This window comes from Dermacentor albipictus, chromosome 3 (genome assembly GCF_038994185.2).
Source record: "Dermacentor albipictus isolate Rhodes 1998 colony chromosome 3, USDA_Dalb.pri_finalv2, whole genome shotgun sequence".
In the NCBI taxonomy this organism is placed as follows: domain Eukaryota; kingdom Metazoa; phylum Arthropoda; class Arachnida; order Ixodida; family Ixodidae; genus Dermacentor; species Dermacentor albipictus.
Genome location: NC_091823.1, coordinates 31,790,869 through 31,806,965, shown reverse-complemented (window position 1 = coordinate 31,806,965; position 16,097 = coordinate 31,790,869). Strand labels below are relative to the sequence as shown.

The 16,097-nt window shown below is 43.9% G+C and overlaps 2 protein-coding genes across 4 annotated transcripts in view; one reads left to right on the top strand and one right to left on the bottom strand.

The window, feature by feature from the left end:
* Window positions 1–12,186, bottom strand: part of LOC135903190 (serine/threonine-protein kinase DCLK1) — a 43,445-nt gene extending 31,259 nt beyond the window's left edge. Inside the window, exons 1-4 of one of the 3 annotated variants that reach the window (XM_065433595.2) lie at window positions 12,001–12,186; window positions 6,348–6,661; window positions 4,923–5,180; window positions 245–400 (exon numbers count right to left, since the gene is read on the bottom strand). In XM_065433595.2, the coding sequence (XP_065289667.2) occupies window positions 245–400; window positions 4,923–5,180; window positions 6,348–6,644 (711 nt within the window). In that variant the 5' untranslated portion in view covers window positions 6,645–6,661; window positions 12,001–12,186. Of the gene's footprint in view, window positions 1–244; window positions 401–4,922; window positions 5,181–6,347; window positions 6,662–10,563; window positions 11,307–11,874 lie in introns of those variants that run through there. The other 2 variants (XM_065433601.2, XM_065433608.2) reach the window with 2 other exon arrangements.
* A 220-nt stretch (window positions 12,187–12,406) lies between these two features.
* The window catches only part of Ufsp2 (UFM1 specific peptidase 2), a 42,679-nt gene continuing 38,988 nt past the window's right edge, over window positions 12,407–16,097 (top strand). Inside the window, exons 1-2 of the mRNA XM_065433619.2 lie at window positions 12,407–12,675; window positions 13,243–13,461. Of these exons, the coding sequence (XP_065289691.2) occupies window positions 12,631–12,675; window positions 13,243–13,461 (264 nt within the window). The 5' untranslated portion in view covers window positions 12,407–12,630. The remainder of the gene's footprint in view (window positions 12,676–13,242; window positions 13,462–16,097) is intronic.

Genomic DNA, 16,097 nt, shown 5'->3' with positions numbered 1-16,097 from the left:
TGCCTTGCTGAATGTCCACTGAGCTGTGTAACATATTTCCAATATTATGTCACTCTAATGAAACTGCCATGGTACTGTGGTGAGAGCACCTGGCGTGCAAATGCAATGTCGAGAGCACGAACCCTGCTCGGGGACATAGAATATTAGTGGAATTTTTAATGACAAACAAACCAACAAACAACCATCATCGTAGGGTATTGTGTTTGCGACTTCATGCATGGCTACTGCCATTAAAAGGACTTACCGGCTTTCCTGTAAGAGTGAACACCTTGCGCACAGCACCGGAGTCAAGCTTGATTACTTGTGTGACATCGTCAAGCACCTGCTCAAATGATCGAGCTGTTTTGTGATTCAGCAGTACTCTCACTGCTTTCCTTGGACGCACTCCATTGCGAATAACCTGCAAAGAATGCCAAGCAGCATGCTTATAAGGAAAGGCTGAACTCTACTGGTAAATATATGCAAGAGGTGATAAACATAGGGAGTAAATCAGTCACACACTGACCATGGCTGCAATTATGATATCACCACTGCTCTGAGCTCTGTCGCCAAATGTTTTTGAATCTAGCCAACTCATGACATTCACCTCAAATATTTCCTTTTAAAAGAGACATAATGCAACTGGGAAAAAAGGAATGGTGTTCATGGTCTGCTCTTAAAGGGCCCCTCACCACGACTGGCCATTATGAGTTGACAAGTGCAGTGCATACAATGCGTGCTAACAATCATAACTGCTAAGCATTACGTCCACACGCGGAATGGAAAGAGCTTAAATTTCAAACCCAACACTGCTTGCCCTGCACCTCGAAGGTGCCGCGCTCCCTGCCGGAGAGTTGATGTATATCACACAAGTGCGTCTGTGAACATGGCAGTGCTGTTACTTCGCTCAGAGTGACACATGATTTTCAGAATTATTCAAGGCAACAGAAGTTATTTGTTTGATCTGTTGCTTAAATAGACGAATTAAAGTTTGGAGAAATAATAAAACACACAAACCGAATGTCTGGGTGTTTTTGATTTACTTTGCACCCCAGCAAGAGAGAGGTACTTCCGTTTCGTCTGCTTCATGTGCAGTCGCGCACGCTGAGAACAAAACCATGTCATTTTTAACCATGTTCTAGAGTTTCACTCTCTGCGATATGCTTGCGTCTGTCTCAGTGTTCCTGTAGCTTCTGACTTATACCGCTAGGAAGGTGTTTTCGTGTACAGTGCACAAAATCGTGTGCTGTGTGACACGAGACAAACACAACAGCTTGCACGCGAGACTGTCAGTGGAAGTGTGCTGCGCAGCAAAAAAGCAAGAAAAAAAGAAGAAAAAAGAAGGAGGAGCTCGTGACGTATGCATCATGTGACCCTCCTGCTCTGGAATGGGAGAACATAGGGAAGGAATTTTGCTTGCGGAGGCCCTCAGTGAATCTAAAAATACAATGCTTACAAAGAATATAGGATATAATAAAGATATTTTCATGTCAGAACCAACTTCTTTGTAATGAGGTTCGACTGTAAATCCAAATGTTCAGAGCACCAATGCATACAACAGCAGCATCTGAGCTGGTCCTGGGAGCCCAAGAATTTTTTGAGTCCCCTGCAAGCACTTGGTCTATATGGTCAAGCACCATAACCATAAGAATATGTAACCTATCATCACTGGGACATTCAACTGATTTTAAAGGGCCCCTCACCCGACCACATCGCAAATTTTGGTTATACACTGGAAGTTATTACGTGCCCTCTAGGGAACATTCTACTGCAAGAATTTTTTATTGCGATAGCAATTATATGGACACTCCAGGCGCATTTCTGCCGTTGCAGTATGGGTGAAAGCATATGAGGGTCAGCCGGTGAACACGGTGCAATCTTGTGTATCTGAGCCCGTGAGGTACCTGAAAAAAATTTTCTAAATTTGCGAGGAAAACAGCCCAGATGCGTGCCCTCTCCTGTGGCGTGCGATGCAGGGGGGTCAGGCGAAGGAGGAGGGGCTTTCTCCGGCGGCTCCTCACCCACCGTCATGTCCTCCTCGCCTACCGCTGCGTACAGAGTGGAGACAACCACGGCGTCTACTGCGGCGTTGGTGCTCGTTTGTTTTGAAATTGATCTGCGACGTGGCCAAAGTGTGTGCCTGCGCAGGCCTCATCTTCAAAGTGATCTGCGATGTTTGTAGAGTGTGCATAGTGCTGGTAGCTTCATATGCGCTGTGCTTTCGACGTTTCGTTCGCGTTGAAGCAACAGATTCATGGAGGTCAATTGGCTCACGACTGCTGCCGCGATTCCTAACAGTAGCGTTTTCACATACAGTTTCTGCTGTCATCAAGCTTTGATTTGTTCATGTTCAGCTGTGTGCGCGTGACACCGTGCTGGTTAATTTAGTTAAAACACACTGACGGGCTAGTTGGTTTGAATACATGATAGAATGTGTAAGTGCGACTGAACAAGGACGTAGAGAGAAGCAGACACACAAAGACAGCGCTGTCTCTCTTTTTTTCTACGTCTTCGTTGAGTCACTCTCACACATTCTATCACTGTTAATTTAGTTAGTAAGCGAATGTTTACAAGTTTATACAGCCGATAAAACTGTTATCCTTACTTCGTAGAGCTATCTACTAATTTGTTATTGCAATTGGTGTTTTGCCTTTCGGGTGGAACTTCAAATTTTTTAATTGGTTCAATAATAGCCATGATAAAAGTATTTTATGTTTTGAACCCGTGATTTCAGGAGGCGAGTGCCACCGCCAACATAGACACTCTCCACTTGAGCCATGTCATTCATTCCCTTGAACTCTTAACAAAATTGTACCGCTCGTTTTATTGCATGAGACTACAGCCGGAATTAACATTAAGGCACCGTTGTACCTTCCATCCTTAGAATCTCACAGAACAATCGCCCTTGTTTGCCACTTCCAAAAAATTGTTTATAGCCATCATCCATTTACCCTACCTCTCATGCAGTCGAATCACACATCATACCTATTGCATAATCACCTTCATACCTATTGCATAAACGGCTTTTGGGGAAAAAACCACCACAACCAACTCATCAGCTTTGCCACATGCAATAATCTATTGAAATGGTCTTCCGGATAGCATTGTTCACATCTCTGACCTCGTTATCTTCAAAGAAAGAATATGTAGCATTTTGTTTTGAAGTGTTTCTGTTTCATTCCATATTCCACTTTATTTTTTACTGCTGTATAACAATGTTCCAATAATGTTCGCACTGCTTCTGTTCGCACCCAAATTTGTAACCCCTCTCACATAATACTCCAGTTTGAGCCCGTGAGGTACCTGAATAATAATAAAAAAAAATGCAATTGTTATACTTAATTTAAATGTTCCCAGTGGCAGTTCTGGTCTGCCACCCACCCGAGGCAGATGCTCTTTTACATGGTCACCTGCAGTACAGAAGGGACCCCCAGATACCAATGCTATAAAATCAGTATGGAGCCTTTTTCTGATATTTGAAACTACTGCACACAGCGAAGCACTAGGCCAGGAAACATCTCTAACCATTAAATTACAAAAAGTGCAGATCACATGCACTGTGGCAATCAATATTACGCGAAGGATTTTGTAGGTACTTGGCCACCTAGCATTGTTTGGGGTTCCACAAAGCAATACCAGGCGGATTAACGTGTTTGTGTAAATTCAGCGTATGTTGTCTTGAGCGTACCTGTCTGTGACAACAGCAGCACAATGGTGACTACGTTGAAAGACAATCATATGGCAGCAAGGGCACAATTTCTATGCCGCTCGTTCTATGCGAGCTTAAAACATGGCAATTGTTGTTTCCTGCATAGGTAGTGCATGAGCGTAAGCAAGAGAAACACAGATTGTGATGTCATCAGTAACTACGTGTTATGCAATCATACGTACCTATGGCTATGTAATGTATGTTAAAACAACGATGACATTTGTACTTTGGGGAAGAAATGTTTGAGCATGATTATCTTGGGTGATCATGAAGTCAGTACAACGCCACACAATTTCTTCCATGAAAGTGCTTAGGAAAGTGGGCTGGTCCCAAAGATACATGTAGTGCAGTATAACATAATGCGTCTAAGTGCGAGCTGGCATAAGAAAAGAAGATGAGGAAGTGACATGGGGGCAAACAAGCCGAGCGTCTCAAAGAGCTGGTCGGCTTTGAAATGAGAGAAGTGCATGCAAATGTAGCCTAATGGTTAGAGAACCAAGCTGCTGTGCTCAACGACAGAAGTTCGATTCCATTGTCGGTCACATATTAGTTTCTTTTTATTAATCTCTTAACTGCCAATGGCGAGATAACTCGTCATCACAATGACCGTTCTCTGGTACCCATGACGAGTTTACTCGTGAATTTATGGCAATTTTTGCAAAAAATTGCCAAAAGCTTCCGAAAAGTACAAGCAAAATGCTGCAAAATATGCAGGTCCTGAAAAAATTTCACACTTCTGAGAATATTTTTGTAATTAATCACGACAGTTAAGGAGTTAAGGCAAGACAGTAAACTACCTTGCTGCCAACCACCCTACCTGCTGCAAAGTGTAAAGTGCAAAGGCAAATAATGCTTCGCATTAAAGGAGAAAGGATATCCCATGGCAAATGGGTATTTGGAAATACCCAATGCACATGAGGCAGAGGCTACATCCAAGAGCTACCGCTGCATCTATTAGCAGTAACTGATCTATATTACATTTGAAGCTAGACTGGCCTATACCAGGTGACTCAGACTTCACCAGCGACACATGTATGACTCGCAAAGCCCTTGTGCGTGGCTTGCAAAGCCTTCTTGAGGTGTTGTCCTTTGCACATTTTAACCAGCCTAAAGACATCTCTGTCAATACTCTCTGCCTCCCCCCCAAAAATGTCTTGATAAGGCCAGCATTGCCCTATGTTCTGTGTGTGGCCTGGTACCAACATAGAGTTTGAGAGCCTTGGTTCGTACTCACTGTTATGAGCTTGGGCCGCACGAAACCATGGTTAGCGGGCAAGGTGTCGTGGTGTGCAGTAGGTGTGGAGGACGGAGTTCCTGGAATGCCTCGAGTGCTGCGCCCCAAGGTCCAGTGGGGGCGAGGCGGCTCCTGGCGCCTGTACGGAAGCCGTACAAAGTGGTCTGTCGAGGAACACACATAGACACAGCCCTCGCACAAATGCTCCAGCTGGGACACCTTCTCCCGCCCATCCTCGGAAAAGATGAACCGGACGCCCTACAACAGATGAATGCAGGCATCAAGAAAAGTTAAACATGAGCCATGTGAGAATACTTAAGACACTGAGCATATAAGGTCATGTCACCAGCTTTATTGTCATTCACAGGATGCCACATGCATAAATTTGATGGCATGGCCCTCAGTGGCTACTACTGAACTCATTACTTCCATAGCAAATGCTTGCATTACAATGGTGAACTTCCCAAGTGCGCCTTCCATTCCTTAGACTATTCTTTCATTCACTCCAGTATTCTATGTTTCTTTTGCCTACTTTCTTAATTAAGAACAGGCAGGTGCTGTGTATCTTCAAGGTACACAACACCTGCCTACTCCTTCTTTTGGAGCTTTTATTAGTATATATGTTTTCAAGAACAAGAACAACAATAATAATAATATGTTACACAACAATCTCGACCCCCCACCTCCCAAGCATCAAAGTATTGAAAAAGCCACCATCAACTAAAAAAGCTGACGGGGACAAAACTCGCATATCCAGAATGTTCAATAGTCCCAGATGACATTCTTCTCAAACACATCTTCTCTTCATTCAAGTGTAGGATAATTTGGACCAATTTTGCATATCCCAGCAGAGTCAAATTCAAAGATAACTGCACCAATCCCACTTGATTTGATGTATGCCTTTCAAATCCCTTTAATGGGACACTAAGGAGGAACATTAGCTTAGACTGGTATATTATTTGTTCAGAGCTCCATCTGCATTTCATTTGCAGGCAAGGGTTGTTCAATGTAAGAGAAAATGAGCTACAAACTTTCCCTTCTTGAATTTCTATGGCCAAAAACTGTGACACCACTGGCATCAAGTATAGATTTCATAGTATATTCGTTCACTTGTCTTATTGTTATGCAGAAGTAGCTTGCAAAAATAGCCATATCAAGTCACTACTTATTTTTCAATGCCATAATTTTTTATTGGTAAGCAATTACCCATAGCTGAGCACATGCTTCCAAAATCTATATGACATCATAGGGCGCTTGAGAGAGACATGAGAGCTATCTCACCAGCTGTTATTCATTTTTACGCCCCATTCTGGCTTACCAACTCTTCTTTCACTCACATTAATATTAGCCTATACACAATTCCAGATGTGTGATCTGTGACACTACCCCTACTCAATGGCTCTTTTTATTGTGCCTTTAGCTCACCATAGGCAGGTCCACCATTATGCGTGTGAGATCCTCCAGGAGGGCTTCAAAGGTGCGCACTTTCTCCAGCGAGAGTGCATACACCAGGCCCCTGTCGAAGCGGTCTCCATTGCGAAAGAAAGTGAGGCGCCGTGCTTTCCTCCCCTCGGACAACTTCTGCAGGCTGGTCCGCATTGCGGAGGGTGATGCCACACCGTTGGCCTCGAACCGGCGCCGAGGCACAGGCGGCAACCAGAGCTGGGAATGCCGGGGCACCTCTTCGCCAAAGGACGGGGGCCGCTCGGCCGCTGTGGCCATCTTGGGCTCACCAGCACCTGTGCACACCATCATTACAGCTTAGCATTGCATTACTATAGTAATAATATAGTAACTGTAAGATTTTACAGCATGCTAAACAAATTAAATTCTGGGGTTTTACATGCAAGAACAACGATCTGATTATGAGGCACGCCGTAGAGGGGGACTCTGGGTTAATTTTGACCACCAGGTATTCTTTAACATGCATCCAATGCATGCATGGTACATGGGCATTTTTGCTCCATCGAAATGCGGTCACCACAGCCAGAATTAGATCCCACTATCTCATGCTTAGCAGCGCAGCGCCATAGCCGCTAAGCCACCGTGGCGGGTAATTTCCAGCATGCAATGCCATTTGTAGTTCTAAGTATTGCTTGCACAAAATGTAACCAGATGGCACTGGATGCTCACTGGCAGCATAAACAGAGCACATGACTAGCAACAGGGGGAGACAGGTGTATGTGGGATGAATGTGGCATACTAGAAGCAGTTGCGCTGGTTTGCTGAGGATAGGCTCGGCAGTTTAATTTTAAGTGTCATGGTGGTGTGGTGTTGCTTTTCATGTTGTCCATCTGCATGTTAACCTTGATTTCTATAGTTATTTGATTTTGCTGCACAACAAATACATTAGTTCATGTTTACATTGTCTCAGAAACCCACACATACTTGTAAAGCAGAACTGCTGAGCAATTGAAGAATGTAGCTAAGTGTGTGTCTTACTTCTCTGTGCCTGTCATCACTAATCTTCCCTCAACAAGCACCATATATCGCCTTGACTTCTTTTGACATTGCTCAATAGACACCTCAAACTCGCCTGGTTTGGTGTTTCCATTTCGGCATGGTTTGTGAATGGTGTAGGGCATGAATATAAAAATTGCACAGGATTAAAGTTCTGACCTTTGTGGTGCATAAACAAACATTGTATAAGACTACACGTTACATAGTATAAAGAAAAACACAAATGTATGCATCATCATTAGTTTTATAGAATTTAGAAGTAGAAGTTTATTTCATGTGCAATACAGAACATGAGGAGTGAGAGGGAAAGCTGTTTTTAGGCAGCCTGACTAAGCTCTCACCCCCTCTATCTTGGACATGGGTCAGCATTAGGCCACAGATCTACTGAATGATACATCACGTTGTGAACTACACACAATGAATTGAAGTGAACAACTGCACAAATAATACTTGCATTGAGGAGAAGTACAAAAAGAGTTACTATAAATATCAGGTATACCATGATTCATTTCATGGTACATAAATAAAAATTTCCGGTTTATCTTAGCATAAGAAACTACACACACAAAGAGCGCAAAAAGAAAATAGAATACAGTATAAAATCAGTGCTACATATAACGCTGACTAGGCTGGTCGAGTGGGAAATATTCTATAATTAAATTTTGATCATAAATATAATTTAATATTCTAGGAATGATGGAACATAAACTGTCTTCACTATAATGAGTTCTGCTGGGACACACTTCCCAATAATCGAAACTTTTAGTGTTATATATATGTGTGTGTTTATGTTTAAGTCACCCAGAGTACATAAATAATGAATATTTTTCCTCATTTAATTCTGTAGCACACAACACAGCTTATAATTATAGACATGGTCCAAACTAATTAGGCCATATTTCTTAAGCAATGACAGAGCCGGACGATCGAGAACGGTATTAGCAATTACTCTTATTATTTTGTTTCGAAGTCTTTTGAGATTCAAAATGTTTGTAGAAGTGGTGGTTCCCCGCATGAGAAAAGAATAGTCAATGTAAAACATAAATAAAGAGTAATAAATTAAAAGCCAGTTTTTTTGTTGGTAATAAGACACAGTGTCAGTAGGTAAGTCCTAATGCACGAGCTGCCTTGTTAGCTACATAACCAGTACGAGAGTCCCAGGACATAGGGTCAGTAAATACATCAAGATTTTTAAAGTTAATAACTTCAATAGGGCTTCCGTTTAGTAGGAATGGACTACGTTGTACAAAGTGCTTGCTTTTTGCCCGAAATACAGCTGCATGACTTATGGAAACATTAATTACTAACCCATTACACGATGCCCCTTTGGTCAGCTTAAGCAGAACCTGGTTTCCGCGCTGGAATAACCTGTCACACTCATCGTCGGCAATAAACAGGCTCGTGTTGTCAGCGTAAATAATATATTTAACGTTTGGGTCCACATTAAGTACATCATTTATGTATATATTGAAAAGGTATTGCTCTCAGATACTATCTTACATCACTCCAGACGAAGTGCATTTAAGTGAAGATGTGGTGTTATCAATAGAAACATATTGCTGGCGGTGGCTCAGGTATGACTGACATATTGCTGGCTATGGTTAAGGTATGAGAATTTGACAAGATGCACCCCGAATACCATAGAATTCTAATTTCTGGATGAGCAGATTTATATCAAGAGAATCAAATGCCTTCATGAAGTCTATAAAGATACCTAATATACACTTTCCAACTTCAATGTTCTGAAGTACAAATTATTTTTGATTAAGGAGTGCCAGTTGCATGGAACAGTTCTTACGAAAGCCAAATTGAGATTCTGTGATTATGTTGTGCTTATTGGTAAAAGAGACCAATCGATAAGAAAGCTTTTTCAAAAATTTTGGAAAATATAGGCAGAATGGAAATCGCTCTATAATTTGCTAACTCATTTCATCCCCCTTTTTAAACAAGGCACAAACTTTTGCGTTCTGAAATATAACAAGGAATATGCCACCGGAAACACAAAGGTTGATTACATGAGCTAGTGGCTTAGCAATTACATCTGCAGCAAATTTAACAGGGCACACCTGAATTCCAAAGACATATCTGAACTGCATAATTAGTAAGCAAATCTCAGCCTTTCAAGCACACCGTATCAGCATAGTCACCTTTCAAATACCCTAAAGTGTTTTCCAGAGTCGCAGAAAAAGACAGGTTTGCAAGGTACTCGTTGAACATATTTGCTGGTTCGGTACCTTGAACTATTTGGCCGTTGAATTATCTGCTTCACTAAAACTCTGCTTTAGTTTGATCTTCACAATTCTTTTTCATTTTGGTGCAGGTGAATGTCAGCCCTGCACCTACAATACCATCTTTCTACCTTCTCCATCTTTGCCACAGGACTTCACTTCGTCACATGGAGAAAACATAGCGAAATAAATAAAGCTGCATGCTTCCAAGTCTGGTTGCCATTCATTTCTCTAAGGACCTGTCCCAAGGAGTGAGTGCCCTTAGCATACTGAATGACGTCTACCCACTGATGTGCACACAAGCAATTTTGCATTCCGCTCCCATCAGAATGTGGCTGGGGTGGCTGGAATCAAACCTATGAACTGTTGCTCAGCCAGGGAGCCACTGCAATAGGTCTAATCTATACACTGAAGGCAGATTGTGGTCTAAAAGTTTCAGTACCTGTCATGTATACACACAGCTCATGTATGCACGTCATTCATGTATATGCACAGCTGCATGCAATGTGTATCTGCCAATAGGTGGACAAGTTGGGTTGGTTTCCAGCCATGGCAGCTGCATTTTGATAAGGAAAGAAGGCTGACAAAATTGTAAGTCAATGCTTTGGCACATGTAAATAAACTCCAATTGGTGAAAATTAACACATGGCCCTCCAATTCAACGTCTACACAAGCATAGTCCTGGGAGTCTACACAGTCTACACAAGCATAGTCCAATTTCGCTTTCGCTGAAAGTTGCACGACGGAACATGGGTCACTGACCGGAGTGAATGCAATGATAATGTTGGCTGCGTAACGTGTCTGCATACTTCCTAACTTCTCCTCACTTTGGGTGCGCCATAAGCACAGTAAGAAAACGAGTACGACCACGGCCTGCGCAAATGATTTGAGGTCTCGGGACCTCCTAACGCAAGCTTTCTTGGTGGGATCGCGTACACGCATTTCGTACACACCCGCGCATCAGCGGCCGGAGGAGGATGCGAGGACGTGCGGCGAGGGCGCTCACGAGGGAGCCATCGGTGCGTGCGTGGAAGGGGGGGCGACGAGTGAGTCAGACGCAGGCACGCGGGCTCGTTGGGTGGGCAAGGTCGCAATCGGTGGCTGCGTTTGGGTCACGCCGCTCCCACAGCGAAACAAGGCTGCCGCGCCGACTCTTCTTGTGTGAGAGGCGCGACCGAACGCTTTCTCCAGCAGAAGCTACGCCGCTTGGCCGGCAAGGACGCCGCTGCCTCATCGATGATAGCTTATGCACCGCTGAACGATAACGAACCGCTGTACTGCCAAAGTAAACGGTGCGCGCACAGCCAACGAGCGCAAAAGAGGGAAACGCGAAATATATACACCGAGCTTCCGTCCGGCCCGCGTAATGCCTACTACATATGCTCGGAGCTGTCGTTAAACTTGAAGTAACTGGCGCAGTTTAAAAGGGTTTTCGCGCAGTAGAAGCGATGTCAGTCGCAAGTCTACGGAATGCTTTCATCTATGCTGTCTTTTTAGTTTGTACGGAGTATCCTCAATGGCGCAAATACGGAAAGACAGCACTCGCGACGGCCAGATTCACAAAGTGGGTCAGATGCGCTTGCATTAGGGACACTGACAGTCCATACGTTGCCAAGAAAGAAACTTCGAGCGCGCTGGACAACAATCGTTAAGGCGGCCGGTAACAGGAGAGTTGGACATGGTTGGACTCTCGCCAGACAGCGCGCTGCACTGCCCGAGCTCGGAGAATTTCGCAGCGAGAGCGCCTGCGTGGTTTCTTCGAAGCGGCCAAAGACCGCCGGCGGTGGTTTTGTCAGTTCTTTTCTACGCGCCGAGAACTGCAACGCACGCCCTGCCGAGCAGCGGTGGGTGGAGCGACGCTTAAAAAGGAAGTCGGCATCTTTGCTCAAAACGCCCGCGTAGTACGCTCGTGAGCTCTCTGAACGGCTCACCGACGGCACAGCTGTTGAAGGTCATCACAAACACCGCATATGACATTTTTGTTTGATCTTTGCCGAGAGAGAGTGACATAATCGCACTGACACACCTTGAAATGCTTATGGGGGTACTAAGAAAGCATGCACAACATGCTTTACCAGATCGCGTCTTAATGCACGGGCGTCATAAACGCATGTGCTCATTGATCACTGGCGATTTCATAACCTCACATGATTATTGTCCCATCACTGGTTTATTACTTCAACGCAAATGGGAAAGTTACCGCGTGCGCGCGCGCTCCTACGAGCTGTAATGTCACCAAAAGAGTTTTACGTCAACTTACGCACATCAACGAAAATAAAGTTGTTTGCATGCCGAAGCCGCCGATGCAAACCCAAGCAGTCGCCAACTTGCGCGTCCCGTCACGAGCAGATCGGTGCGTAAGACGTTGCCGTGAACAGCAGGACACTCACCCGTTCTTGCCGGTTGGCTGCATTTTAGCTCTGGAACCACGGCATTCCTCAACGCTTCGTCACCGCCTCGCAATGCTGAATATCAAAGGAATATACCTCGCCTCAAATCGTACGGGCAAACAGAAGCAAGGAGGTCGTGGTGATGGAGACGGAGACGCGTTCAAAGTTTCAGAAAACGCCGTGATAAGCCGCCACGAACGATCACAAACTATGTTGATGATGATGGTTTTTGCTAGTTCATGTTTGGCCAGCGCTGGTTTGTAATTGAATAACTTTAATTTATTAATATATCTTAGTGAACGTTTAAGCAGTTAAGGTTAACAGAAATTTGATGCTTAAAGTTCAAACATGTGTTCATGGCTGATCTCGGCAGGCTAGCCAACGCAGGCCGATTGTAGTCGACCTTGAACTGGCTTTGAACTTTGAAGGCTTTGACCGTCGTGCAGACTGAAGTGGTCCAGCTGTGAACTGCGTGAACTCGTTGCTGTCATGCTGTCATCTTGATGGACAGCAAACTTCTCTTCAAAGGCTGGTTGTCGGTAGTGTTCTGATCGTGACTTGTAGCAAGGAAAAACGAACCTCAAACTCAAAAGAACGACTGACCCGACTTCCGCCTTGAGGACAGCGATCATGCCTGCCGCTTGCGACGTGGTGCTTTCAGAGCTGCTTTGTCAAGTAAATGCACCTTATTGCTGCAAGTTGTGCTACCTTGACGCCAGTGTTATGTGACATAGGACACGTTGTGAAAGTCTGCGAGCCACGTGGCGTGCACTCGTGCTAATTTTCTTGGCACGTCAGTAGTCGGTGCGAAACCAAGCGCGCCGATTTCGCTGTCATTGAATATAAAACTTATGTGAACGCCAGAACATCCATGTTTTTGGAGAGCGTAAATTTTGTAATTTAGTTACGAGTCTCTACCAAATTATTCTTTATCGGCGTAATCCTGACTGTAACCTTTGCAAATTCCTCAGTATGCCAGAGCTAAACTTAATTTCTTCCACTTTCAAGGAAGGAAGCCGACAACAGCGTTGTGAAAGCGTTAGCAATACTTATATATTCACCAATAGAGGAGGCGCTGCTTCACCTTATATGCTTGAACTGTATCTGTGCTCTTGGGCTAATATGCTTGAAATGTGACATGTGCTACGAAAATTTTCACTTGTTGGGATTGTTGAGCAAACAATTTTTTTTTTTTTTTACTTGCACAGAAGATATGACAAGAGTGCCGTTTCTCTCATGCAGAGACTCCTAAAGCACCCACATAGCTCAAGTCCAACGCTCGGCTATGTGTTTGGCCACATCTCCAAGAAAGGTATCCGGTGCATAGGATGTGCTGTGCAGAATGATGGAGTCGTGCGGTCATTCGGGTACTCTGTGGTTGGAGTGTTCTGTCTCTCAAGCAGCCTCTCGGACAACGAGGTTTACGAACTCTGCCACCCACTTGTGCTCAAGTACCAGCAGGTGCCGCTTTAAGCATTTGTCTTGCTGTTACTTAGCCTGCTTAAATTGCGTTGTAACAAAATACATTTCAATAACATATTGTTTCATAAGAAGCCTAGGCATCACGGAGGGCTAAGAGAAATGCTGTAGAGGAGGCGCTTGCATTTTTATCATCTGGGGTTCTTTAACCTACACCTATGTCTCTGTACATGAGGATTTTTACAATCTTCCTCCATCGGAATGCGACCTCCATGGCTGGGAGTTGCACTGATGACCTTGCGCTCACTAGCAGAATGCCGTAGTGTCTGTGACAGCTAATGACACAGGTCACTGACATTCACAGAAGCAACAGCATTTGCTGTGCAGTTCAGGAGAGGTTGTGTTTTCCATTTGTTTATAAGTGCTGTTAGCCTTTGCAATGCATATTGGCACACACGTGTGTACGAAAATTAGATTGAGGAAATTAATTTCTTTGTTCACTACAAGCATTGCCAAAGGACGGACCCTTGATAAAAGGCTCCAATAAGGTTGTGTGAGAATGTCTGAGGCACTGATAAAAGCAGTGGAAATGCACAAGTACTTTCAATAATAACATGCAGAAGCACGCAAAGAAATAAGCAATGTGATTACCAGAGTGTACATTGCAAGACAGAAAATATGTGTTGTGTATTCGGTTTTGGTTTCTTTTTGCGATCACCGTGTCTAATGGTGCCAGTATCATCCTGTGTACATTAAACAGGTGTGTTCTAATAAAGGGGGTTATGCATCAGTAGTTAGGCTATACTCATGTATGGCACATGCTGCTACTAAAGTGTGTTTATAAAGATATCACAGTTTGACCTTAAGGGCAAAGCAATGAATGTGATAGCAACATGTTATAATAATACATGAATAGCAAGACTCGTAGGTGTAGAGCTAGGCAGTATGAATTGAACATAAGCTAAGTAAAAACGAGCTGTTGTGCTAGGGGTCCTCTGTTTGAATCCTGCCATCGGACAATTTCATTTACGTTTATTAATTAAAACCAACATCTTTCTTCGGGACTTTACCACCACTTTGCCATATCGAGTATGTTTCAAGCCTCTTTCCTGGTACAATCCCAGAGGTAGTGCACAACTGTGCCAATAAAATTGCATCATGTTAAGGTTTGAGCTCTGGTATTGTTTGGCATTTTTAATATTCAACTCTGAGAAGACTTAAGATGAAAGCCATGCGCTGCCTGTGTTTTGTTTCCTGACATTTCTTTGTGGGCTGCGATTCTCAAAATCTGAGGAATAATTTTGTCAGGACTGTAAGGCCTGGTATGAGCAACTTTAGTGATAGAATGTTGTGGCAGTATAACCTGCATACTCTGCATGTAATATAGCATGGCGTGGCATATAGGATACATATATCTAAGTATATACGAAATTTCGCGGTGACGACGAGAGTAAAAATTCGCTTAGAGTGTCCATATAATTGCTATTGCAATAAAGAAATTGTGGCAGAACCCATCTCACAATAACTGTCAACGGTAATGTCTTAGCATTGAATCAGTATAGTGACATAACATATTGCCATCATTGAAGCAAGTTATGTATCAGGTGTGTACTGCAGCAAAACTCCTCTTTTATGCTTCCCTAAGAACACTCACTGTCATCTAGAGCTGCCATCGCAAAGCCTGCCCATGGTCTCCAAGATGCATAGCACACTGGTCCAACCGAACACTAAGAAGCGTGTCATACAGCAACCATGCTCCTCTCTTGCACTTCTTTCTGGACACTCTGCGCCATCTGGTGGCGCTGCCGAGAAGTCCGCACGTGGCCTCCGAGACAAGAAGCATGGTGCGCTGGTGCCTGCGAGTGCTGAGAATTGTTTCCTCACTTGACTGCATACTCAGTGGCACATTCCCAGTGACAAAGTTGGGAAGTGGTTCATTGAAAATTGGTGCATACCTAGTGCATTGTGTAGCTTGCTAAAGCATTGGTATGAAAGGCATTCGTTGAAAAGCGGCACAGGCCCAGTGCATTTGTGCCGCAGCCTGCTAATGCATCGGGTTACTGACCTTGAGGAACCCTTGTAACATGGGCTCGTTTCCATTCAGCATCGGAGAAATTTAAGGAATATTTCCATTCATTGTAGAGTGGCACACTCCCACTGGCACATGCCCAAGTTACCCAAGTTGGCATCAAAGACATTCATTGAAGAACGGCACCCACATACTGGCACATGCCCAATGACCTAAATTGGCATCAAAGAGGCTCATTGAAGACTAGCACAGACTGAATGGCACATACATCATTATTAGCAGTAGCCTATTTTATGTGCACTGCAAGACGAAGGCCTCTCCCTGCAATCTCCAATTACCCCTGTCCTGTGCCAGTTGATTCTAACTAGCACTCACAAATTTCCTGACTTCGTTGCACCACCTAGTCTTGAGCCATCCTCTACTGTACTTCCCTTCTCTTGGTACCCATTCTGTCACCCTAATGGTCCAACGGTTATCTAATCTGCACATTACATGACCTGCCAGCACCATTTTTTTCTCCTAATGTCAATTAGAATATTGTCTATACTTGTTTGCTCTCTGATCTAAAACGCTCTCTTTATGCCTCTTAAAGTTATGCCTAGCATTCTTCGTTCCATAGCTCTTTGCGCGGTCCTTAATTTGTTTTCAA